General features: G+C 35.5%; 1 protein-coding gene across 2 annotated transcripts in view; it reads right to left on the reverse strand.

Annotated features, from left to right (window-relative positions):
- Nucleotides 1-413: 413 nt before the first annotated feature.
- The window catches only part of SLC44A5 (solute carrier family 44 member 5), a 353,266-nt gene continuing 328,163 nt past the window's right edge, over nt 414-25,516 (reverse strand). The window contains exons 17-22 of one of the 2 annotated variants that reach the window (XM_036830780.1): nt 12,026-12,129; nt 10,882-10,955; nt 10,195-10,265; nt 9,944-10,032; nt 8,509-8,593; nt 414-2,266 (exon numbers count right to left, since the gene is read on the reverse strand). In XM_036830780.1, coding sequence (XP_036686675.1) covers nt 2,160-2,266; nt 8,509-8,593; nt 9,944-10,032; nt 10,195-10,265; nt 10,882-10,955; nt 12,026-12,129 — 530 coding nt within the window. In that variant the 3' untranslated portion in view covers nt 414-2,159. Of the gene's footprint in view, nt 2,267-2,932; nt 5,405-8,508; nt 8,594-9,943; nt 10,033-10,194; nt 10,266-10,881; nt 10,956-12,025; nt 12,130-25,516 lie in introns of those variants that run through there. The other variant, XM_036830772.1, reaches the window with a different exon arrangement.

Raw genomic sequence — 25,516 nt, forward strand, 5'->3', positions numbered from 1 at the left:
TGCAACATTTATGTTTTCATTTAAAGAAACCTATTAAATTTTAAAGAAAAATTAAGTTTGAAGATTTAACATATAATTCAATTTTAAAATAGACTCATAGATTTGTTAAGGAATATCTGAACCTAAGAAAATTTTTAGCCTGAGCTAAACCAGCGATAGGGACATTTAATCTTTCCTTAGAAACTAAACTATTGTTAATTTGTGTTCACATTTTTTATATTCTTCTGTAAACTTATCCCTGCCTTTAAAATGATGAGATTTGCTTCTTATGAATGTTGGCCAAACCAAATGTGGGACTGAGCAAACTTTTGGCAAATTAGAACAAAGACCAACAACTAACTAATTTAGGCTGTTGTTTGGGTTTTTTAAAAAAGCCATTTCTCATCCATTTAGCTTTGACTTATTTACTTTGTATAAATTATCAGCTTCAGTTATTTGGTTTGGCAGTCAGTGCACAGCTAGAAAAAAAGTGGAAAACAAGTTTAAAGATAAATCTAGATTTTTTTAAAAAAACCTAGACATTTGATACAGAGGAGATTTTGTCATGATGATAGATGGGTTTTTCTAGCTTAAAGAAATAAAAAAGCAAAGAGCTTTTTCTTATCTAAATCTTTATTAGAAGAAAAAACAAATAGATTTAAAACAATGAGTAACAACAAATTTCATTAAATATTAAACAGTTTAGTTATCAAAGATATTTAGACAATATGTTCCTAATATTTCTGCACAGCAGAAGCGTACTGATTATAGAGCTCAGACTGTCTTGTGCTCATATGAGTTCGTTTTTGGCATAAAAGAATATCCAAAGTCACAGTTAAATATGATAATAGATAAACTGCTAGTAACTTACTGTAGATTCTCAAAGCTTTCACAAGTTATCATCATTGTGTGATTGACATTCCCTTAGGGTGAATGTTTTATGGACTCTTTCTGTAACACTGAGTAACAAACGGAAATCATTTTCTTTAAAGTTAGTACTAATAAAATTATTTAAAATTGAATTAGAAATTATGTTCTTGTTCATATTAGCACAATAAAAAGTAACATGAGTAAACTGATTATTTCATATCAAAAGTTAGAAAATGGAAATAACATACATAGAACACTCATTGATGATAATAAACAATCATTTAAAATGGAGCTATTCAGTACATGACATCTGTGAGCACCCTTTCTGGGGTAAAGTTTCCCTTTGTAATTTCTTCAAGTTTCCCTTTCCAATCTGTGTAAAACACTGAGAAATGTAGTCTTATACCTATTGTATTTTCAAATATCTATCATAGAAAAGATTACATTTTAAACTCACTTTTAGTAAAAAAACAAACCCAACAAGTGTCCTTTCAGGTTTTTTTCTTGCGTGTAGTACACATTCATGAATGTCCACTAGGCGCAAGGGAAATTGTTTATGCTGCAAAATGTAGTCTATACAGTGAGGATATCAAACATACTGAAATGACAAATGGTTTTCAACCAGTGAGCTAAGAAAAAAACAAATGCAAGAAGACTTGTTTTAATCACTAAACATTGCAGGATTCTTTTTTTTTAACAATGTGTGTAAACTTGCCCACAAAAGCTGGGTAATATTAAACAGCCAGTAAGGCACTTTGTCAGAGAGGACTAAGTCGTAAAGGCTGGATGATTGACAATTTGTTTAATAGGAAACAGTCTATACTTAGAGCAAAATCTGGAGTGTGGCGCTCCTTTTACCGATTTGTTGTCAAACAGGAGTGGGGAAAACTTTAAAATCTTCTGTTTTACTTTGTTTACCAATTTTCCCTGCAGAAGTCTTTTAGTTGTAATTTTAAAAATATATTAGGAGCTACCAATTTAAATAACGTATCATTTTTCAATCTAATATTTAAAACAATATTAACATATTCACTAGCATTTTCAAAACATCCAAGCCATTCTATTTAAAAATGAATTACAAAACAAAACATCTTAGTATAAAAAATGTTCCGTGTTATTAACAATTCCCTTGCAACTTCTGATGGCTTCACGTATTACAGTATAAGCTTTGGTATAAAACATGCAAATAAAAGCCAACAAGGTGGTGAATACAGTGTTCCATACACAAAGCACTTATGAAACAAGTGTAGCACATACACAGCAGATGAGAGAAAGGTAACACCGCTGCAGGATGACCAGAGTTTGCACTTCTACTGCTTCTTAGTTTGTGCATTTTGCTCGTTCAAAATCTTCAGCAGAGATTGACTCATGTAATAGGGTCTTTCAGCAGAACCATCGTTTCTTTCTAAATCTTCCACTAGGAGGAAGAATGGCACAGGGTAAATATCAAAGCAAAACTGTAAGAGAAGTAACATCGCCATCTGCTGCATACTTGCTTTACAGCAGTTCAAAATGTTATTCTAAAAAACAGCATAGTTTGGCATCAACATTATTGTAAACATAACTATGAGAAAACAATCAGCCCTTGTTATTATGTCAATAAGATATTATCTCATTCTGTGTACCAGGTCTGATTCTGCCAATAGCACGTGCCTCTCAGCTGCATAATTAAGGAAATAAGTTTTATCTTCTTTTAGAGAGCAAATGTAACTACACAAAAAACAAAAGATGTATGAGGAATTTCTAAATTCACCTTCAAATTCCTAAAAAGTATGATGTATTCGACTTGCCTTCTAATTTACCATATTAGTTCAAAATTGCTTTTGTTTTCGAGCAACAATTTAGGTAGTACAGTTTTTTTTTTTTAAAGATTTGTAAATTTTCAGTATATTTCAAATCTTTGAACCCAAAATTTTGAGAAGTATTGCTCTGTTTTTTCAGTTATTACCTTAATTTCTTTATAAGAAAGTGGCTTTTAAATTTTTCTCAAAAACTCATTTTTCTCTCTATATTTCAATTATACAAAGAAGTAATTAATGAAAAATATTTTTCTAACTAGAATTAAGCACATAATATAGTTAAAACTTCTATACTTAGGGATTTTTAAAGAATATTTATTAAGAATATTGAACCAAACGACATTCCTTTTCCTATGATTTTGCAACCAAGGGTTATATTCTTAAAATATAGCCAAGTTTAGAATGTTTCTATCTCCGTATAGTTCAGTGAATACTTTTACTGTGGAGAATTTTCTGGTCTAATCAGCAGATTTAACGTTAAGCATTTAAAACATGGGCCCCCATCTAGTACCAAGAATCTAAAATACATAAGTTATGATTGTTAGAATTCTCCAAATTAATCTCCTTTGTCTTTCTCAATTTTCTAACTCCTAGAACAGCCAGACTTATAAGGAAAAAATAGGCAACTGATTTCACACATGTTGATTTATATTTTATTCAAGTGATTTTCCAACTTTTATGTGTATCAGAATCACTAGAGAACTTTATAATAATTCACAAGCTGCCCCACACCCAAATACTTATATCAGAATCTCTTGGGGTGGGGAGCACAGGTATCAATATTTATAACAACTTCTCAGAGTGATTCTGATACATACACAAAAAATTAAAAATTGTTTCATCATTATGAATTTTTCAGCTACTCCTAAAAGGGGACTTATTCCTTATAATTTTTCAACACTTAAGTTAGTTAGAGGTAACCATTTTACTAGATTTTTGTTGTGAACGCTGTATTACTGAATAATAAAATAATAACTATCATCTAGAAAGATAGGTTATCACTGTTCTCTGAATTATACTTCAAGGAGCATGAGAGTGAAGAAGGTTTTGCCAAGGTATGAAGCCAAATGACACTTTTGATTACAATAATCTCAAGAAAGTAAGCCAAGAGCAAGATGGTGGCCATAGAAGGACCAATATTTTGAAAATCTCCCCTATTCATTAGCTTCTTGCTATTAAGCTGCTATGAAGTCAGTCTAAATCTAGGTTCCCACACTTCAGGGTCATTAAATAAATTACTATTTATATTAATTTATAACAATAATACATTTCTGACTCTCTTCTTGGATACATGGATCATATTCAGATCAAAATGTTAGATCAACGTGTTCCTTTCTGTCAAGACATAAATAATCCTTATACACAAACTTACTTAGTGTAAAAGCCAAAAGGATACTATTGATTCAATGCTCCTTTTGGGGTACATTTTTACACTGTTTGCCATGTCATACGCACTTGCACACAGGAGGTGGATAGGCAAAGTACGTGAGTGTCTGATTCATGCTTTCCTACGCCAGAGCCTGGTTTGTTGCTCTGGCCAGCAAGGGTGGAGTATGAAAGTAACTCTCCTCCTAAACCCTTCAGGAAGAGATTTCCTAACCCACAGTATGCCTCTTGTAAAGGTACAAGATGAGGTACCTATGGAGGGCTAATATTTCCTTAGGGTAAAATCTGAAGTGTCTTTCTTATCTTTTCTCTTTCTTCACTGAAAGTTAAGCTAAAATTAAACTTTTTATAGACAAAAGCCACATCATCTCTTTAATCTAGAAACTCATAACAGATATAATCACTCTTCTGAAACAGATCCATACCCATTTTCTATATGATGGGCATAGGAAAATAGGGATTTATCTCTATTATTTGGGTTACAGACAAATGGCATGAGTTATGTGGCCATCTCAGTTCTGCTCAGAATATTTTCATGGTGGCCAGAGGTTCATATTATTGGAAATGACATTCCAGAACTCAGATTCAACTTCACTATAAATATAATTTCACTAAAACAAAATGGCCTATGAAGGTTCCACAGTAATTTTTACCTAGTAATGCGGCCTGTGGAACCTGTATAACATTAACGTCTGTACGTTTGTTATGGTCTCGAATCACTTACTGAAATATACTTCCTAGGGAACCATTAATACAAGTTTAATCACAGTTTAGAATGTTGTCCACTAGCTTGAACAGTATAAATATAACCATAGCACCATATTTACAAATTTAGTACCATATGCTGGTTAACTATAAATCAATCTTTTTATGGCTAATTGATTACACATTTATAGTGCTTTCAAAAATTTCCTGAATACCCTTTACAAATATACATTTATAAAAAGAAAGGCTATCAAAGTGCTGCAATGGGAAACAGCATGCCAAGTTATAAACGTTTTGGAAACACTTTCAGCTATAGGCTTTAAAAAAATGTGTGACATTTACACCTTGCTCTTCAGCTGGGACCACTATAAAGTATCCTAGTTCACAGAGGCTTCTGTCATCAATTGCCTGATACCTCAGATGGTACCAAGTTCTCGCTTTTTAGGAATAAGCACTGAAATTTCACATTACTTAAAAGCATCATTTTCAAATACAAATGACCTAATTTACAAAACTTCTACTTAAAAATGAATGGCACTGTTTGGAGCTTTTCTACTCTTTCTGCTTCTGGGGAACTAGTTGCTTCTTGTTCAGAATTCCGTGCAGGGTAGGGGTTATGAAGTAGGGTTTTTCTGTAGATCCATCATTTCTTTCCAGATCTTCACCTGTATATGCAGCAGCCAAAGCAGGCAAAAGCAGCAACAGCAGCAGAACAATTATATGCATTTTTATAAATTGTAGAGTCGAACAGGGAAAAATCAGAGAAAGCAGTGTTAGAAAGTCAAATATAAGACAAATTAGTGCAGTTAAGTAGCTGATGCTGGTCAAAGTAAGAAGCTTCAACCTCTGCCAGGAAGCACTGAAACTTCCTAAATCCCACCCACTCCAAAGAGGTTTATTTTGATAGTTTAAAGGTTAATAAGATCTTTTATGTCCTTTCAAATGTGTTATCTTTAAATTCTAACGACTGTTCATTTCAGAAAGGTAAATTGCCACATCCTCTGAGATGAAGCTGAATAAAAAGTATGGTGTGATAAATGTAGAGAATAATTGAATTTCACAGTTCAAAGTCTCTTTTAATGGTCATTCACACCCTAATGTTACAGATGAAGAAACTGAGACCCAGGGATGTAAAATGATTCTCCTGAAATTGAAAGCTCTGGGGCAACAGGATGAGGTGAGGACCCAGTCTCTTGACACCTACTTCAGTTCTCATCCTACTTAACTAAACGGTGTCCTGTCCTAAATCCTTGTAGTTTACCTCAGGTTATATTCAAAAGCTAATACAGTGTTTGCTGACTTCTGTAATACATGAGTTTATATTCCTGCTTTGCTTAGGATAATAATAAAATGATGGGTATTCACTGAGCACACATCTGTTGGGTGGTTGGGGAAAAACATCAGAATGATGCTGAGAAGCAAGAAGAAGTTTGCATGGAATTAAATTTCCTGCAGATACGTATAATTCACAGCTGATAATATCTATCTCAATAAATATATAAATGCAACTTGAAACTGTTTTGACTAGTATATTAAAAATATTATGCTATTTTAGCTTTTATTTATTATGAAATAAAGGATAAGAAATATTATATAAAACCATATAGCATAATCACAGATTTATGGAATAAATCTAAGTTATTTTTCATCATACTCTTAGGAATGGTTGGATTATTGGTTTATTAGATTTTTACATTAGACTTCACAGTGACTTTCCTCACATACAAAATGAAAAGCTAAGGAGGGAACATGAAAGATGCTGAACATTTTTGTTCTTTTTTCCTTAATCATATTTCTATATCTTATATCACATATCATATGTTGTATGTTTATATCATTATTACTTTTGAGGGATTGGTAGGAACTGTGGTATCAATCACATAATAATGAAAATAATCATCTACAACTATTGTTTTTTTCCCATCCTGGGACCAGAATTCTCATTGCCTTGTAATGTTGAAAGGATGCTATGTCTCTATAAATGAAGTGTTTGTTTGCAAATAGTTTGCATTTTTAAAAACATCAGTTTTCTGGCAGTCAAGATAACAGGTATAAAGAGGTGTATATTTAAAAAAAAGGTACAATTCTACACAATCATAATTTGCCTTAGAGTATCATTTAAGAAGAAAATTTTCCAAAGTTAGATGTCGCCCATAGTAACAGCTGCAGAGGGAAGAAAAATACAATTTGGTTTCTCTTGTTCTTTACTATCAAAGACAAGAACATCCAAAAAGAAACTATTCACATTCAACACACAATGTGTTATATAAGGCTGAAATTATACCTGCTTTTCAAGAAGTTGGCAATTAGTAATATAGATGAGTGGAAAACATTTCTTAGTGCTCAAATTTAAAATCCACTGTCAAAATGAAAATCTATAAGATTTGCCAAAGCTTCCAAAGATTGGAAACTGATAGGTTCTAAACATTTCCCGGGATACATTTTGAGAAAACTTTTCAGTTACAAGAAGCAGGAAGATCCCAGTGGGCTCTCCCAGTTTCATTCCCATGATTAGCATTTGAGATGAAAGGAGAGACCTCTGAACATTCAAGATCTCTGTCTCTTCTGTGTCTTAAGCTACCTTATTCCCATGCTCCTTCTTCCACCTCATACCTGAGCTGAAGTTTGTTCATGTGGTATTTTGTAGATGGCTTTTCCTGACAAACCACTGAAGCACTAGGAAAAGATTAAACATTCCAGTTCCATTTATAGCCAGAGGAAGAGCTAACTTGTACACAAAGTTCTCCTGATTAATTTGTCCAGTTATTGAAAATTGATTTGTTAAATGTTCAGAAAAGAAAAAAGATCAAACCATTTTCTAGAAGGTTTTTTCCTTCAATATATCTCCCTAAAGTTACTATCTTTAGGGAGGTATATATATATATATATATATCTCCTCTCCTGACCCCAGCATGCAGTTGGTGCTGTGAGTTACACTAAAAAATAAACTGTTCCTTTTATACAAGTAGATCACTCAGTAATGCCCTGTCATAGAATGTTTTCTCTGCTTCTCTTGAGAGCAATGTGCCAGAGAAATAATCTCTCAGAGGGTATTAGTTGTAGGGCTAACAAGTTCTGTTCTTTCACCTGTTGACCCTACTTTATCTAGGTTGAAGGTAAGGACAGATCAAGCTCCTGATGGGCACTAGGTTCTCCAGGGCTTTTAAGATGAGGTATTAATAGAAAACATGTCCATTCTGCATATGTGAGGTGCACATGCCACATAGAAGCACAGTGAAGAAGTCAGTGATGAACGCTCTATTGAAGTATTTTAACACTACGCAGCAGAGTTGATCTAGCCATTTCCTAAACACGCCTCTCCATGAATCCTATCTATTTGTCATTGTGTTACCCAGTGTGAATTGGCCCTATGTGTCTTTGAAACCATTGCCAGCTTGGCTTTATCAGAAGCTCAAGGCTCTCCTCAGAGTCCCCAAAGCCCAGCCTCAAAGCCCAGTTATGTCTTCAGTTGTTAATAAAGCACAACAGAAGCCAATCATTATTATAAATTTGAAAACATTAAGAAATTAAAATAATTTCATGCTAACACCACGCCATGATGCCTGACCCTCCTGTGCTTTGCAAACCCCATCTCTCAGCCTTTAAGGTTTACAAAGCGTCTACTAGACAATGTCTCTTTCCAAATAAACTGTTTTGCAGTTTCAGCCAGGTCATAGCAAATCCACAAGCCAGCTAAAAGACTGGGTCTTAACCTTTTCATCTTTTGGTTATCCACCAAAGGGGGAAAACACATATACTGAAAACTTACAGAAGCAGATGAAAATTGTTTCAATACACATTGCATAGACGCTGAAGAATCCATGTGCAATTAGGTAAGATCCAATAATGACTGTCTGTAAATGAGCAGAGAAGAGAATGAAGATGCCATTAACTTGTCCATTAACTTGTCCAAAAGAACAATAATGCAGCTTTAAATAAAATCATGATGAGGACGCTTTGAAATACTCTGTGTTGGAAAAGATTTCAATATAGGAATGTAAAAAATTCAGTGATAAAGTTTTTGAGTGTCTTTGTACTGGGATTTAAACAAAATGTACTCGATTACCTGCCAATTTTCGTATCACTCTCCCCAATGCCTACCAAAAACATCCCAGATTTAGGATCCTGCACACTGAGGCAGTAAAGCATAGGAGTTAAGAGCATACACTGCCTAGGTTTAATCACAGCTCAGGCACTCACTCGACAAGTCACCTAACATCTCTGTGCTTCCTACATAAGACTGTTGGTGGGGAAGGGGAGAATGTGAGTAATAATGGTATTTATGACACATGGATTGAGTGAGTTAATATACTGTAATAGATCTCGCAGGGCTCCCCCCAGGTCCTCGCCAGCTGCCACATCTATCCCCTAGTTGCTGGGAATGTATGTAGGCTGCTGATGACTCAGCTGTTTTGCTCACTAGGAATTGCTCTGGCAGGGAACTGCCTCACCCAAGGTTATGCCATCATTCAGAGGGCAACCCCTGGCCAACGGCTGCCTGATGCAGCATACAGAGGCCTAGTCCCTTTGTCAGAACTTCCTGTAATTATGTCTGAGGCTTCAGCTATAATTGCAGCATGGGTCAGCTTCTTCTTCTGCCTGGGCCTGTCCTCCTCACTTCCTTTCAAGTGTATCTCAGGAGAGCACTTCATAGTAAGCCTTCTGCATGCAATCCTCTGTCTCAGGGGTTGCTTCCAAGGAACCCAAGCTCTAAAGCAGAATGAGGCTTGGCCTCAAAGTAAGACCAATCATGTCAGCTATCATTATTTCTCCTATTCCTTTTTGGTTTTTTATTTTGCCATTTCTCATAAATCAGAATCAATGTTACCCAGATGCTATGGAATGAATTGTGTCCCCTCAAAATTCATATGTTGAAACCTAATCCCCAAAGTGATGGCATCTGGAGGTGGGGCCTTCAGGAAGTAATGAGGTCACAATGATGGAGCCCTCGTGAATGGGATTAGTGCCCTTATAAGAGAAGACAGGAGAGATGAAATCTCTCTCTACCATGTTAGGATACAGCAAGAAAGTGTCCCTTTGCAAATTAGGAAGAAAGCTCTCACCAGGAACTGAATCTGTGGGCACCTTGATCTCGGAGTTCTCAGTCTTCAGAACTGTGAGGAATAAATCCCTGTTGTTTAAGCCACCCAGTCTATGGTATTTCTGTTGTAGCAGCCCAAACTTACTAAGACATCAGCTCTTACCATCAAAGGTACCCAGTAGTAATTTAAAGATGTTGGTCCTTCTGTAATCATTGGGAGTCTTTCTGTGAAGAGTAGAAAGGCCAGGACACCTAGAGTGAAAAGGCAGAACATGTATATTATGCATTTGCAAAGGAACGTAGCTTTTTGTAGTAAAGAAGTTTTTCTAAGCACATGTTAAACTTACTACTACTACTACTACTACTACTACTACTACTACTACTACTACTACTACTACTACTACTACTACTTACCTATACACCCAGCAACTAGAATCTTCCCCAGGATTAGCACAAAGTCTGTCACTCTATCCATAACTGCAACTCTGAGAATCAGAAAAAAGAGAGTATAATTTTGTGTTTAAATTATATTTGTTATCAGAAATTTATGAGAGTAAATAATTCATGAGTTCATTTTGATGTGTCTTTGCTGAAATTTTATTTGGCCTTTGTTAAATGCAAGAAATGAAGTTAGAACCCAGGCATGACTTTCTGACTTATTTATAATGGAGTAAACAGAAGATGGCATTGTAAGGCTGTCAGGTGCTATTGGTGGTGTCAGCATCTCTGTCTCTAATTCGGGGACTATAGATACCCTGAATCCTGAGGATGGCTGCACTGGTTCTCTGATTTTGTTCACTCAGACTCTGTCAATTTTGGGAGGGGGGAATAGTCAGAAACATGATGATAATGTTCATGTGGGGAATTTCTTGAGCATAGGGGATAATAAAAATGAATAAGTGCCAGTGGGTATAAAGGCACAGGTGGATGATGGGAGCAATAATTCTAAAACATATGAAGAAATTAATGGTGTGAAGGAGAAGATTTAAATCTATTAAAATAAAAGATAAGATTCATGTCTAATAAGACCAGCAACATGTGAAGTATGGATGCTAAAGCTTCACCAAATCATCTACTGCCATGCTAAACCTGATTACTTACTTTAAAATATTTCTCATCAGCAGATTGAAAGCATCTCTCGCTGACCTGCAGAAGTTTTTGCCATATATTGCAATCTGAGGAAGACAGTTGATATTATTCTGGAGTCAGTAACATAACTTAACAAGACCAACAGACAATCCAATGACAGGAACATGAATTAATTCTGTCACCCACACAGTTATTCTCATTCCTCTTTCCAACAGTTGGGTTCATGGGAGGCTTGGGAAGTGTGTGTCCTCAACTCTGCACAACTCTCAGAGTCATTGACAATAAGGTATGTTCCGGTTGCTATTTGCCCTTAACTCCATGGGGATTAGACAGCTTCAAACAGAGGTAGGTCTTCTTCTCAAATCCCAGGACACAGCTTCTGTCTTTGAAGTGTTTTGGCTATGGTTTGTTGCTGAATGGGTTAAATGTTGTAGCGTTCACATTAAAAATTACTCTCAGGAAACCCAGTGCCTTCCAATACACTTGCTTTATTGATTAAAAGGCTCAATACAATATTCTCATTGGAGGTATATTAATGACTCTTTGAATGTCTGTAACTATTTAAATCACCTATGCAGACCCTATATCACTGTGATAATATGCAAGTGTTATAAGGTTGTAGCTGCTAAATTTTACAATAATATTTTTGGATCCCCTATTTAAAAAAAAATCTCTTTAGAAGCCTCCATATTCCCATAGGAAATAAGTAACAAATGCAGTTATGCATTATCAATTCCCACACATTTCAAAATAAGAATCATAAAAAGAAATAGACCCTTCCTTAAAAATATGTAAATCCCAGAATTAGAAGAATATTTTCTTTTCACAGTGAAACAGAGACTAGGTAAGCTTTCCTCCCACTAAACTATGTCAAAGACAAACAAAATCATTTTCAATCTAGCACATTTTTATACTTCTAAGGTAAATAATATTTTCCCTCTCCAAAAAGGTATTGAAGGTAATAATGAACTACAGTTAAGTTACTGTCTCAACTAGGAAAGCATAGCCCTGAATGATGCATTGGATTCACAAATTCTTATAACAACATGGTGATAAATTCAACTGCTTGAGGTACAAGTGCTTTAGAGATGGAAATGTAGACATGGGGTTTGGGTTTGCAAAGAAGCAGTTTAGTAAATAAAAATAAGCTACTTACCATAACATAGGCATTTCTGTTCAAAAACTTTACTGCTTTTTCTAAACACCAGAAACAGCATCTCAGGCAGCATTTTAGGAATTTAGAAATGTTGTTCTGGGCCTCTATGAGAAGGAGATATTTAAACCTATTAATGATTTGCAAACTCTATGAATCAAAAAATTATAGTAAAATTTTAAGTGTGCTTTTAAATTTTTTTAATTGCAGTGAAATATACATAAGATTTACTATTTTAACCATTTTTAAGTGTACAATTCAGTAGCATTTAGTACATTCACGATTTTGTGAAATTACCATCACTATCAATTTCCAGAACTTTTCATCATCTCATATAGAAACTCTGTACCCATTAAACAATAACTTCTCATTCTCCCTTTCTCCCAGTCCCTGGTAACCTCTGTCATACTTCTGTCTGTATGAATTTGCCTCTTCTAGATACCTCATATAAGTAGAATCATACAATATTTGTCCTTTTGTGTCTTGCTTATTTCACTTAGCATTAAATTGTCAAGATTCATTATTACATTTATTTTTAGAGCTGAATAACATTTCATTGTATGTATATGTCACATTTGTTTATTCTTTTATCTGTTAATGGAAATTTGGGTTGTTTCTACCTTCTGGCTATTGCAAATAATGCTCCTATGAACACTGGTGTGCAAGTATTTGTTTAAGTCCCTGCTTTCAATTATTTTGAGTATATATGTAGAAGTGGAATTGCTGGCTTATATGGCAATCATATTTTTAACTTTTAAAGGAATCACCATACTGTCTTCCACAGTGGCAATATGATTTTACATTCCCACCAGCAATGCACAGGTGTTCCAATTTATCCTCACCCTAAAAAAATTTGTTTTTTCATTTTTTGATACTAGACATTCTAATGGGTATGAATTGGTACCTCACTATGGTTTTGATTTGCATTTCCCTAATGACTAATACTGAACATCTTTTCACGTGTTCATTTACCATTTATATATGTTCTTTAGAGCAATGTATATGAAATCCTTTGCAGGAGGGACAAAGATGGTGACATAGGAGGCTCTTGAACTTCCCTCCTCCCACAGATGCACTGAATGTACAGCTACACATGGAGCAATTTCCTCTGAGAGAAATCCAGAAACAAGCTGAGTGACTCCAACACATCAGGCAACTATGAAAATCCCATGTTGAAATGGTAGGAAAGGCTGAAACACACTCGCCATAAACTCTACCCCTGGTACAACACCATGCAGTCAGGACAATACACCCAACTCTCAGCTTCTCCCTGAGGAGTGAAGGGTTTGGGCAGCACATCAAGGATTCCAACTTTTAAGGCTCCCACCCAAGAGACAGACCCCCAAAACACTTAGCTCTGATAGCCAAAGGGGCTTGTTTCCACAAGTTCTAAAGGACTATAAAAAACAAAGAAGCAGTTCTTAACAGGCACATATGCTAGCAATCACTATACCTCCAGGCTTAGCAAAGAGGGAGCAGGCAAAAACGCCCATTTTCCAGTCTTTTCCTGGGAGGGGATTGACTGCGTACTTTACAACCTACTGCCTAAAATTCCGTCTTCTAGTTTGCACACCCTTGGAGCTAGCTGTGATCCTCCATGGACCCAGGGGGAGGTCACCAACATCTCTTTGGAAGGAGCTTATACACCTGTGTGGTGCCCCAGTTTCTGCAGCTGCTGCCCGAGTCACGGTCCCCCCTTTGTGTGGTTCTAATAGGGCTTGCACAAATGAGTCTCACAGGACTGTAGAAAACAAAGAATCCGTTTTTAAATGGTAAACGAATGCCCTACCACCACCACCACTACCATGGCTATACATCCTGGCTCAGTGCAGAGGGTGCAGGCAAAAGCCACCTCCCAGTTTCTCCCTGACATGAGAATCTACATACTTTCCCAGCTGCTGCATAAGGGTTTACCTTCTAATCAGCCTGCATCTAGGTTCTGACTGTGATCCTCCACTTTGGGACCCTGACAGGTCTAGGTACACCTTCAATTACTAAGAGCCACTAAACTAACTATGGTGGCTAGGACAATCACAAAGATTTGAGAGAACCAGAAGGTTGGGCTGGGTTGATTAATGAAGCTCATCTCCTACATAAGACTATTCGGTCAAGTTGGGAAAGATGGCTGTTTTATCTAATTCACAGAAAGCAATACAGAGAGTCAAGAAAAAAAAAGAGAAGGAGAAGCAAGGGAATACTTTCCGAATAAAAAAACAAAATATATTTCCAGAAACTGATATTTCTGAAACAGAGATAAGTGATTTAACCAATAAAGAATTCAAAATAATGGTCATAAAGATGCTCACCACGGTCAGGGAGAAATGCATGAACAAAATAAGAATTCAATAAAGAGATAGAAAATATCCAAAAAAAAAAATCAAACAGAATTTATACAGCTGAAGAATACAATTGAACTGAAAAATTCAATAGGGGGATTCATAGCAGATTAGATCTAGTGAAAGAAAGGATTGATGGACTCCCTCTTGTGAGAGCACCGGAATCACAACTAACTGCTGAACAATCATTGACAGGAAGACACTGGAACTCACCAAAAGAGATACTCCACATTCAAAGACAAAGGGGAACCCAAAATGAGATGGTAGGAGGGGCACAATCACAATAAATTCAAATCCCATAACTGCTGGGTGGGTGACTCACAAACTGGAGAACACATATACCACAGAAGTCCACCCACTGGAGTGAAGGTTCTGAGCCGCACGTCAGACTTCCCAACCTGGGGGTCTGGCAATGGGAGGAGGGATTTCTAGAGAATCAGACTTTGAAGGCTAGCAGGATTTGATTGCAGGACTCTGGCAGGACTGGGGGAAACAGAGACTCCACTCTTGGAGGGCACACACAAAGTAGTGTGCGCATTGGGACCCAGGGGAAGGAGCAGTGACCCCACAGGAGACTGAACCAGACCTACCTGCTAGTGTTGGAGGGTTCCTGCAGAGGTGGAAGGTGAATGTGGCTCACCGTGGGGACAAGGACACTGGCAGCAGAAGTTCTGGGAAGTACTCCTTGGCGTGAGCCCTCCCAGAGTCCGCCATTAGCCCCACCAAAGAGCATGGGTAGGCTCCAGTGTTCAGTCGCCTCAGGCCAAACAACCGACAGGGGGGGAACCCAGCCCCACCCATCAGCAGACAAGCAGATTAAAATTTTACTGAGCTCTGCCCACCAGAGCAACAGCCAGCTCTACCCACCACCAGTCCCTCCCATCAAGAAACTTGCACAAGCATCTTAGCCTCATCCACCAGAGGGCAGACAGCAGAAGCAAGAAGAACTACAATCCTGCAGCCTGTGGAACAAAAACCACATCCACAGAAAGATAAGACAAGATGAAAAGGCAGAGGACTATGTACCAGATGAAGGAACAAGATAAAACCCCAGAAAAACAACTAAATGAAGTGGAGATAGGCAATCTTCCAGAAAAAGAATTCAGAATAATGATAGTGAAGATGATCCAGGACCTTGGAAAAAGAATGGAGGCAAAGATCGAGAAGATGCAAGAAATGTTTAACAAAGACCTAGAAGAATTAAAGAACAAACAAACAGAGGTGAACAATACAATAACTGAAATGAAAAATACACTAGAAGGAATCAATAGCAGAATAACTGAGGCAGAAGAATGGATAAGTGACCTGGAAGACAGAATGCTGGAATTCACTGCTACAGAACAGACTAAAGAAAAAAGAATGAAAAGAAATGAAGACAGCCTAAGAGACCTCTAGGACAACATTAAATGCAACAACATTTGCATTATAGGGGTCCCAGAAGGAGAAGAGAGAGAGAAAGGACCCAAGAAAATATTTGAAGGGATTATAGTGGAAAAATTCCCTAACATGGGAAAGGAAATAGCCACCCAAGTCCAGGAAGTGCAGAGAGTCCCATACAGGATAAACCCAAGGAGAAACACACTGAGACACATAGTAATCAAATTGGCAAAAATTAAAGACAAAGAAAAATTATTGAAAGCAGCAAGGGAAAAATGACAAATAACATACAAGGGAACTCCTATAAGGTTAACAGCTTATTTCTCAGCAGAAACTCTACAAGCCAGAAGGGAGTGGCATGACATATTTAAAGTGATGAAAGGGAAGAACCTACAACCAAGATTACTCTACCTGGCAAGGATCTCATTCAGATTCGATGGAGAAATCGAAAGCTTTACAGACAAGCAAAAGCTAACAGAATTCAGCACCACCAAACCAGCTCTACAACAAATGCTAAAGGAACTTCTCTAAGTGGGAAACACAAGAGAAGAAAAGGACCTACAAAAACAAACCCAAAACAATTAAGACAATTGTAATAGGAACATATATCTCAATAATTACCTTAAAGGTGAATGGATTAAATGCTCCAACCAAAAGACACAGGCTTGCTGAATGGATACAAAAACAAGACCCATATATATGCTGCCTACAAGAGACCCACTTCAGACCTAGGGACACATAAAGACTGAAAGTGAGGGGATGGAAAAAGATATTCCATGCAAATGGAAATCAAAAGAAAGCTGGACTAGCGATACTCATATCAGATAAAATAGACTTTAAAATAAAGAATGTTACAAGACACAAGGAAGGACACTACATAATGATCAAGGGATCAATCCAAGAAGAAGATATAACAATTATAAATATATATGCACCCAACATAGGAGCACCTCAATACATAAGGCAACTGCTAACAGCTATAAAAGAGGAAATCGGCAGTAACAAAATAATAGTGGGGGACTTACACCTCACTTACACCAATGGACAGATCATCCAAACAGAAAATTAATAAGGAAACACAAGCTTTAAATGACACAATAGACCAGATAGATTTAATTGATATCTATAGGACATTCCATCCAAAAAAGCAGATTACACTTTCTTCTCAAGTGCGCATGGAACATTCTCCAGGATAGATCACATCTTGGGTCACAAATCAAGCCTCAGTAAATTTAAGAAAATTAAAATCATATCAAGCATCTTTTCTGATCACAACGCTATGAGATTAGGAATCAATTACAGGGAAAAAAACATAAAAAACACAAACACATGGAGGCTAAAACATACATCACTAAATAACCAAGAGATCACTGAAGAAATCAAAGAGGAAATCAAAAAATACCTAGAGACAAATGATGATGAAAACACGATGATCCAAAACCTATGGGATGCAGCAAAAGTAGTTGTAAGAGGGAAGTTTATAGCAATACAGTCCTAATTCAAGAAACAACAAACATCTCAAATAAACAATCTAACCTTACACCTAAAGAAATTAGAGAAAGAAGAACAAACAAAACCCAAAGTTAGTACAAGGAAAGAAATCATCAAGATCAGAGCAGAAATAAATGAAATAGAAACAAAGAAAACAATAGCAAAGATCAATAAAACTAAAAGCTGGTTCTTTGAGAAGATAAACAAAACTGATAAACCATTAGCCAGACTCATCAAGAAAAGGAGGGAGAGGACTCAAATCAATAAAATTAGAAATGAAAAAGGAGAAGTTACAACAGACACTGCAGTAATACAAAGCATCCTAAGAGACTACTGCAAGCAACTCTATGCCAATAAAATGGACAACCTGGAAGAAATGGACAAATTCTTAGAAAGGTATAACCTTCCAAGACTGAACCAGGAAGAAACAGAAAATATGAACAGACCAATCACAAGTAATGAAATTGAAACTGTGATTAAAAATCTTCCAACAAACAAAAGTCCAGGACCAGATGGCTTCACAGGTGAATTCTATCAAACATTTAGAGAATAGCTAACACCCATCCTTCTCAAACTCTTCCAAAAAACTGCAGAGGAAGGAACACTCCCAAACTCATTCTATGAGGCCACCATCACCCTGATACCAAAACCACAAAAAGATACTACAAAAAAAGAAAATTACAGACCAATATCACTGATGAATATAGATGCAAAAATCCTCAACAGAATACTAGCAAACAGAATCCAACAACACATTAAAAGGATCATACACCATGATCAAGTGGGATTTATCCCAGGGAGGCAAGGATTCTTCAGTATATGCAAATCAATCAATGTGATACACCATATTAACAAACTGAAGAAGAAAAACCATATGATCATCTCAATAGATGGCAGAAAAAGCTTTTGACAAAATTCAACACACATTTATGATAAAAATGCTCCAGAAAGTGGGCATAGAGGGAATCTACCTCAACATAATAAAGGCCATATATGACAAACCCACAGCAAACATCATTCTCAATGGTGAAAAACTGAAAGCATTTTCTCTAAGATCAGGAACAAGACAAGGATATCCACTCTCACCACTATTATTCAACATAGTTTTGGAAGTCCTAACCATGGCAATCAGAGAAGAAAGAGAAATAAAAGGAATACAAATTGGAAAAGAAGGAGTAAAACTGTCACTGTTTGCAGATGACATGATACTATACATAGAGAATCCTAAAGATGCTACCAGAAAACTACTAGAGTTAATTAATGAATTTGGTAAAGTTGCAGGATACAAAATTAATGCACAGAAATTTCCTGCATTCCTATACACTAATGATAAAAAATCTGAAAGAGAAATTAAGGAAACACTCCCATTTACCATTGCAACAAAAAGAATAAAATACCTAGGAATAAACCTACCTAGGGAGACAAAAGACCTGTATGCAGAAAACTATAAGACAATGATGAAAGAAATTAAAGATGGTACAAACAGATGGAGAGCTATACCATGTTCTTGGATTGAAAGAATCAATATTGTGAAAATGACTATACTACCCAAAGCAATCTACAGATTCAATGCAATCCCTATCAAATTACCAATGGCATTTTTTACAGAACTAGATCAAAAAATCTTAAAATTTGTATGAAGACAAAAAAGACCCCAAATAGCCAAACCGGTCTTGAGGGAAAAAAACGGAGCTGGAGGAATCAGACTCTCTGACTTCAGACTATACTACAAAGCTACAGTAATCAAGACAATATGGTACTGGCACAAAAACAGAAATATAGATCAATGGAACAGGATAGAGAGCCCAGAGATAAACCCACACACCTATGGTCAACTAATCTATGACAAAGGAGGCAAGGATATACAATGGAGAAAAGACAGTCTCTTCAATAAGTGGTGCTAGGAAAACTGGACAGCTACATGTAAAAGAATGAAATTAGAACACTCCCTAACACCATACAGAAAAATAAACTCAAAATGGATTCAAGACCTAAATGTAAGACTGGACACTATAAAACTCTTAGAGGAAAACACAGGAAGAACACTCTTTGACATAAATCACAGCAACATCTTTTTTGATCCACCTCCTACAGTAATGGAAATATAAACAAAAATAAACAAATGGGACCTAAGGAAACTTAAAAAGCTTTTGCACAGCAAAGGAAACTACAAACAAGATGAAAAGACAATCCTCAGAATGGGAGAAAGTATTTGCAAACGAATCAACGGATGAAGGATTAATCTCCAAAATATATAAAGAGCTCATGCAGCTCAACTTTAAAAACACAAACAACCCAATCCAAAAATGGGCAGAAGACCTAAATAGACATTTCTCCAAAGAAGACATACAGATGGCCAAGAAGCACATGAAAAGCTGCTCAACATCACTAATTATTAGAGAAGTGCAAATCAGAACTACAAGGAGGTATCACCTTACACCAGTTAGAATGGGCATCATCTGAAAATCTACACAACAAATGCTGGAGAGGGTGTGGAGAAAGGGGAACCCTCTTGCACTGTTGGTGGGAATGTAAATTGATACAGCCACTATGGAGAACAGTATGGAGTTTCCTTAAAAAACTAAAAACAGAATTACCATATGACCCAGTAATCCCACCTCTGGGCATATACCCAGAGAAAACCATAATTCAAAAAGACACATGCATCCCAATGTTCACTGCAGCACTATTTACAATAGCCAGGACATGGAAGCAATCTAAATGCCCATCAACAGATGAATGGATAAAGAAGATGTGGTACATATATACAATGGAATATTACTCAGCCATAAAAAGGTATGAAATGGGTCATTTCTAGAGACGTGGATGGATCTAGAGACTGTCATACAGAGTGAAGTAAGTCAGAAAGAGAAAAATAAATATCATATGTTAATGCATACATGTGGAACCTAGAAAAATGGTACAGATGAATCAGTTTGCAGGGCAGAAATTAAGACACCGATGTAAAGAACAAACGTATGGACGCTAAGTGAGGAAAGTGGGGGGGGGGGGGCGGGGGGGGGTGTGATGAATTGGGAGATTGGGATTGACATATATACACTAATATGTATAAAATGGATAACTAATAAGAACCTGCTGTATAAAAAATAAATAAAAGAAAATTCAAAAAAAAAGAAAGAAAGAAAGGATTGATGAATTCAAAGACAAGGCAGTGGGATTCATCCAATGAGAGGAAGAAAAATTAAAGAGAATGTACTTTTTACATGTTACAGAGGTCCCAGGAGAAGAAAGAGAAAGGGGCTGAAAATATATTCAAAGAAATAACGATTGAAAACTTCCCTAACCTGGAGAAACAAAGAGACACCCAGATCCAGAAAGCCCAAAGAATATCAATGTAAAGAGATCCATACTGACTCACATAAAATTAATTTTCAAAAGTTAAAAGGTGGGTAAATGCAGGAGGAGAAAAGCAACTTCTTATATACAAAGGAATCCCCATAATACTATAAGCAGATTTTTCAGCAGAAAATTTGCAGGCCAGAATGAAGTAGAATGGTATGTTAAAAGTGCTGAAAGAAAAATCTGCTGACCAAGAAACTCTATCTATGTGGCAAAGTTGTCCTTCAGAATTGAAGGAGAGGTAAAAGTTTTCCAGACAAACAGAAGCTAAAAGTTTATCACCAGTAGACCAGCCTTACAAGAAATGTTAAAGGGATTTCTTTAAGCTGAAACAAAAGGATGCTTATTGGTAACATAAAAATATATGAAAGTATAAAACTCACAGTAAAGGTAAATATACACTTAAATTCAAAATACTCTAAAATTGTAATGGTGGTAGGTAAATAACTTAGAACTACAGTATAAAGGTTAAAGACAAAGTATTAATAAGAACTATAACTACATAACTTGTTAATGGATACACAATATAAAAAGATGTAAATTGTGACATCAAAAACATTGTAGTATAAAATGTGTGTGTGTGGGTATAAAACATAGAGCTTTTGTATGCATTTGTAGTTAAGTTGCTATCAGCTTAAAACACATTGTTATAACTATAAAATATTTTATGTAAGCCTCATGATAACCACAAAGCAAAAACCTATAGTAGATACAAGAAAGGAATCAAAACATACCACTACAGAAAATCATCAAATCACAAAGGAAGAGAGGAAGAGAGAAACAAAAACTATAAAACAGCCAGAAAATAGTTAACAAGATAGAAACAGTAAGTCCATAGCTATCAATAATTACAATTAATTGTAAATGGACTAAATTCTCCAATCAAAAGATATAGAGTGGCTGAATGAATTTTTTTTTAAAGACTTAAATATATGCTACCTACAAGAGTCTCATTTCACCTTTAAAGACATACTTAGACTGCAAGTGAAGGATTAGAAAAAGATTTTGCAGGCAAATGGAAACCAAAAGAAATCAGGTGTACCTATGCTTATATTAGTCAAAATAGACTTTAAGCCAAAAGCTGAAACAACACACAAAGGTCATTATACAATGAAAAAAGAGTCTATTTATCAAGGGGATATAAAAATTATAAATATTTATGCACCCAACATTGGAGCACCTAAATATATAAAGCAAATATAAACAGATATGAAGGAAGAAATAAATAGCAATATAATAATAGTAGGGAATTTCAAAATTTCACTTTCAACAATGGATAGATCATCCAGACAGAAAAGCATTGGACTTAACTACACATTAGACTAGAAGGACTTAACAGACATTTACAGTACATTCCATCCAACCACAGCAGAGTACACATTCTTCTCAAGTACACGTGGGACATTTTCCAGGATAGATCATATGTTAGGTCACAAAACAAGACTTAATAAATGTAAGAAGTGTGAAATAATATCAAGCATCTTTTCCAAACACAGTGGTATGAAACTAGATATCAATTACAAGAAGAAAACTGGAAAATTCAACGTGTGGTGATTAAACAACATGCCACTGAACAACCAACAGGTCAAAGAATAAATCAAAAGGGAAATCAAAGAGTACCTTGAGACTAAAGAAAATGCAAACACAACATACCAAAATGTATGTAATGTAGCAAAGCAGTTCTAAGAGGGAAGTCCATAGCAATAAACACCTAAGTTAAGAAGAAAGATCTCAAACAACCTAACTTTTCACCTCAAGGAATTAGAAAGAAAAAAAAAAAAAAAAGAAGAAACTAAGTACAAAGATAATAGAAGGACGGAAATAGTAAAGATCAGAGTGGAAATAAATGAAATAGAGACTTAAAAATAGGAAAGATAAGTGAAAGTACCAGCTGTTTTTTTGAAACATAAAATTGACAAACGTTTCACTAGACTAATTGAAAGAAAAGGAGAGAAGACTTAAATTCAGAAATGAAAGAGGGGACATTACAACTGATACCACACAGATACGAAGGATCATAAGAGACTGCTAGGAACAGTCTTACACCAACAAATGGGACTACCTAGAAGAAATGGATAAATTCCTAGAAACATAGAACCTACCAAACTGAATCATGAAGAAATAGAAAATCTGAACAGGTCAATTACTAGTAAAGATTTTGAATCAGTAATCAAAAACCTCCCAACGAAGAAAAGTCCAGGATCAAATGGCTTCACTTGTGAAATTCTACCAAACATTTGAAGAAGAATTAATACCAATTCTTCTCAAACTCTTTCAAACAATAGAAATGGAGAGAACATTTCCAAACACATTTTATGAGGCCAGCATGACCCTGATACCAAAGCCAGACAAGGACACTGCAAGAAAAGAAAATTACAGGCCAATATCCCTGATGAACATAAATGCAAAAATCCTCAGCAAAATATTAGCAAATTGAATTCAATACTAGATTAAAAGAATCATATACCAAGATGAAGTAGGATTTATTCCAGGGATGCAAGTATGATTTAACATATGCAAATCAATAAATGTGATGTTCCACATTAACAAAATGAAGGAGGAAATCGTGATTATCTCAATAGATGCAGAAAAATTACTTGACAAAATTCAACCTCCTTTAGTAATAAAAACTCTCAATAAACTGGTTATAGAAGGCCTTAATATAATCAAGACCATATGTGACAAGCCCACAGCTAACATCATACTCATTGGTGAAAAGCCAAAAGGTTTTCCTCTAAGATTAGGAGCAAGACAAGGATGCCTACTCTTGCCACTTTTTTCTTTTTCTTTTTTCTTTTTTTTGGCCACTTTTTTTCAATTTGGTACTTGGAAGTCCTAGCCAGAGCAATTAGACAAGTAAAAGAAATAAAAGGTATCCAAATCAGAAAGCAAGAAGTAAGACTGTCTCTGTTTGCAGATCACATGATATCATATATAGAAAACCCTATAATGTCCACCAAAAAAATATTAGAGCTAGTACATGAAATCAGTAAAGTTTCAGGAAATAAAATCAATATACAAAAATCAGTTGTCTTTCTATACACCAACAACTAACTATTGGAAAGAGAAATCAAGAGTAAAATTTCATTTACAATTTCATGAAAACAATAAAATACCTAGGAATAAATTTAAATGAGGAGGAGAATTATTGGGTTGACGAAAAGTTTGTTCTGGTTTTGCCATGTTATGGAAAAACCCAAATGAACTTTTTGGCCAACCCAATATTTATGCATTGAAAACTGTGAGCTGTAGACAAAAGAAATTGAAGAAACAAATAAGTGGCAAATATTCCATGTTCATGGATTGGAAGAATTAATGTTGTTAAAATGTTCGTAGTACTCAAAGTGATCTACAAAATTTCATGCAATCCCTATCAAAATTTCAATGTCATTTTTCACAGAAATAGAAAAACCAATCCTAAAATTTGTATAAAACCACAAAAGATCCAAATAATCAAAGCAATCAAGAAAGAATAACAAAGCTAAAGGCATTACACTTCCTGATTTCAAACTCTATTACAAAGCTATAGTAATCAAAACAGTATGGTATCATTATGAAAACAGACACATAGATGAATGGAAGAGAATAGAGAGCCCAGAAATAACCCATGCAATATGGTAAATTAATTTTTGACAAAGGAGTCAAGAATATATAATGGGGAAAGGATAGTCTCTTTAATAAATGGTGCTGGGAAAACTAGACATCTACATGCAAAAGAGTGAAATTGGACCTTTATCTTACACCATACACAATAATCAACTCAAAATGGATTAAAGACTTGAAAGTAAAACCTGAAACCTAGAAGATTTTATAGTTGTAAGCTCCTTGACATTGGTCTTGGCAATGATTTTTTGGATTTCACACCAAAAGCAAAGGCAACAAAAGCAAAAATAAACAAGTGAGACTACATCAAACTAAAAAGCTTCTGCACAGCAAAGGAAACCATCAACAAATGAAAAGGCGACCTACTGAATGGGATAAGGAGTTAATATCCAAAATATACAAGGAACTTATAGAACTCAACAGCAAAAAACACACAAATAACCCAATAAAAAATGGGCAAAGAACCTGAATAGACATTGTTTCAAAGAAGACATAAAAATGGCCAATAGGTGCATGAAAAGTGCTCAACATTATTTTCAGAGATATACAAATTGAAACCTCAGTGAGATATCACCTCATACCTGTTAGGATATCTCTTATCAAAAAGACAAGAGATAACAAGTGTTGGTAAGGATGAAGAGAAAAGGGAATCCTTGTACACTGTTGGTAGGAATGTGAATTGATTACTCCATTGTGGAAAACAGTATGGAGGTTACTCAAGAAATTAAAAATAGAACTACTATATGATCCAGCAATTCTAATTCTGTATATATAATTGGAGGAAACAAAATCACTATCTTGAAGAGATATTTGTACTCCAATGTTCACTGCAGCATTATTTATAGTATCTAATGTATGGAAACAACGTAAGTGTCATTAAATGGATCAATGGATAAATTACCTTATATATACACAATGGAATATTATTCAGCCTTAAAAAGAAAGAAATTCTGCTTTTGCAATAACATGGATGAACCTGAAGGGCATTATGCTAAGTGAAATAAGCCACACAAAAACAAATATGCATGGTATTGCTCATACGTGGGGAAAAAATGTTGAATGCATATAAATAGAATAGAATGGTGGTTGCCACATGCTCGGAGTGGAAGAAATTGGGAGAGGCTGGTAAAAGGGTACAAACTTTAGCTATAAGATGAATAAGATATTAGGATCTAATGTAGAACATGGTGAGTATAGTTGAGTATACTGTATTGTATAATTGAAATTTGCTAAGAGAGTAGAACTTAAGCATTCTCACCAAAAAAAGGAAAAAAAAAAAAAGGAAATACATGAGTTGGACAGATGTGTCCCACCTTAAATGTGGGAA

The sequence above is a fragment of the Balaenoptera musculus genome, chromosome 1, assembly GCF_009873245.2.
Source record: "Balaenoptera musculus isolate JJ_BM4_2016_0621 chromosome 1, mBalMus1.pri.v3, whole genome shotgun sequence".
NCBI lineage: Eukaryota > Metazoa > Chordata > Mammalia > Artiodactyla > Balaenopteridae > Balaenoptera > Balaenoptera musculus.